The sequence below is a fragment of the Ceratina calcarata genome, unplaced genomic scaffold (assembly GCF_001652005.2).
Source record: "Ceratina calcarata isolate Rehan_Ccalc_2016 unplaced genomic scaffold, ASM165200v1 scaffold48.2, whole genome shotgun sequence".
Classification (NCBI taxonomy): Eukaryota; Metazoa; Arthropoda; class Insecta; order Hymenoptera; family Apidae; genus Ceratina; species Ceratina calcarata.
This window is the reverse complement of record NW_017172225.1, coordinates 1043807-1045239: the sequence shown is the minus strand read 5'-3', so window position 1 is coordinate 1045239 and position 1433 is coordinate 1043807. Positions and strand designations below refer to the sequence as shown.

The window sequence follows — 1433 nt, the reverse complement described above, 5'->3', positions numbered from 1 at the left end:
TATTACTAAAATGTAGATTAATTATTGAGAGGCAGCACCGACGGGATTTCTCTTTGCTCGACTCCTGCTTCCGTAGCATCTTCTTCCTCCACGGACAAGGGTAGCTCGTTTAAATAAAACCTGAGAATAAAAGTCGTCGGAGACGATTAAGCGGAACAGTAGATATTGCAAATTACAGTACCACTCGTTCGCGTGTTCGCAGTCGATCTCCTCGTCGGTGCAGATCCGTCCTCGTTGATCGAACAGAGTGCCGTTGGGGCAAATGATAGGGAAACCTTTTCCCGAATCGTCGCAGGCGTGAAATATTCGGCAATCGAAATTCGGATCTGCGTATAGACCGATCGGCTTTCCCTCGCAGGTGAATCGGAAAGTCAGATCGTCGAAGAGATTAGTGTCGTTCAGTTCTCCGGATGAACTCTCGTAAGTTTCCAATCGGTACCGATCCTATTGAACGAGAACGAATCCTTCATTTGCACGAATTCAGTTTCGAAGATGAACCGAAGAACTTACGATGTAACCCTGAGTAGGTAAACCGATCACTGAGTGTAAGACTCCTATAAAGAAGAGAAAATTCTATGGTTGCGTTCATTAAATAAATTTCGAATGACTCGGCATCACTCACGGGTCATTAAAAGACACTGTAATAGAAATTTGCACATGATTTTAGAACCGTTTGAAAGAACACTGCTCGGCGCTTGAATTTGATACTCGGTCGCTGCGGTAGCTGTCTTCACTGACATACTCCGGGTTCTTGAACCACGTTGTTCGGGGAAATTCATCGACCATAATGAGCGCGTAATTCCAGTTAAAACCGTACAGCCTGTTTCCCGTTGTGGCTTGAACGATCCTTAATCGGGATGTCCGGTTATTATTTTGTAAATCTTCAGTTGCTCGAAACATCAGAAATTTGAAAAAGATATGCATTTTGAACTTACCGTGCCGGTAAAACGTGTGGACGCTGCTTTCAATTACATTTGGTCAAGAATCGTGGAATAAAAATGCCAATATTCGTTTTCATTCATTTATTAATCAGAATTTCATATATCAGCAGACAATTTAAGATAAGGAGATTCTAATTCCACTGGCGATGAACGATATAATTAATTGATCAGTCCTGAAGTATTCGAGATAGAAAGAAATTGTATACGACCTTTTTTCCACGTAATAGCACTTTTATTGCAGGCAACTTTTATTTGTAACATTTTTCAAAATTTCGGGAAAAGAAATTTCTATTTTTCCGAAATTTTCATTTGGATCTTATAAGACTGATCGCTAGCCGTTTTCTTGGTATCATAATATTTGTGTAAAGAGACCATTTTTCGCAGATAACAAATTTTTGCTTTTTTATTTACAAATATCTCATTAAATATAATATTTACGATGGGAGCAAATTTAGATTCTGAGGGAGCAAATTGGGAGCAATTTCTTAAGAT

The 1433-nt window shown here is 39.4% G+C and overlaps 1 protein-coding gene across 1 annotated transcript; it reads right to left on the bottom strand.

The window, feature by feature from the left end:
* Positions 1 to 17: 17 nt before the first annotated feature.
* Positions 18 to 824, bottom strand: LOC108627583 (uncharacterized). Its single transcript, XM_018028892.2, has 4 exons — positions 623 to 824; positions 511 to 554; positions 182 to 444; positions 18 to 120 (listed from the first exon to the last, which is right to left on the bottom strand). The coding sequence occupies exons 1-4, from the start codon at positions 777 to 779 to the stop codon at positions 18 to 20; spliced, it is 567 nt and encodes a 188-aa protein (XP_017884381.2). The 5' UTR covers positions 780 to 824.
* Positions 825 to 1433: the final 609 nt, after the last annotated feature.

Bases quoted from the DNA above. Each gene is read 5' to 3' on its own strand.
- LOC108627583 (XM_018028892.2), bottom strand. From the start codon at position 779: ATGAATTTCCCCGAACAACGTGGTTCAAGAACCCGGAGTATGTCAGTG. The intron at 445-510 runs GTAAGTTCTTCG...CTCGTTCAATAG, and splicing joins TACCTACTCAGGGTTACATC to GATCGGTACCGATTGGAAAC. The intron at 121-181 runs GTACTGTAATTT...TTTTATTCTCAG, and splicing joins TGCGAACACGCGAACGAGTG to GTTTTATTTAAACGAGCTAC.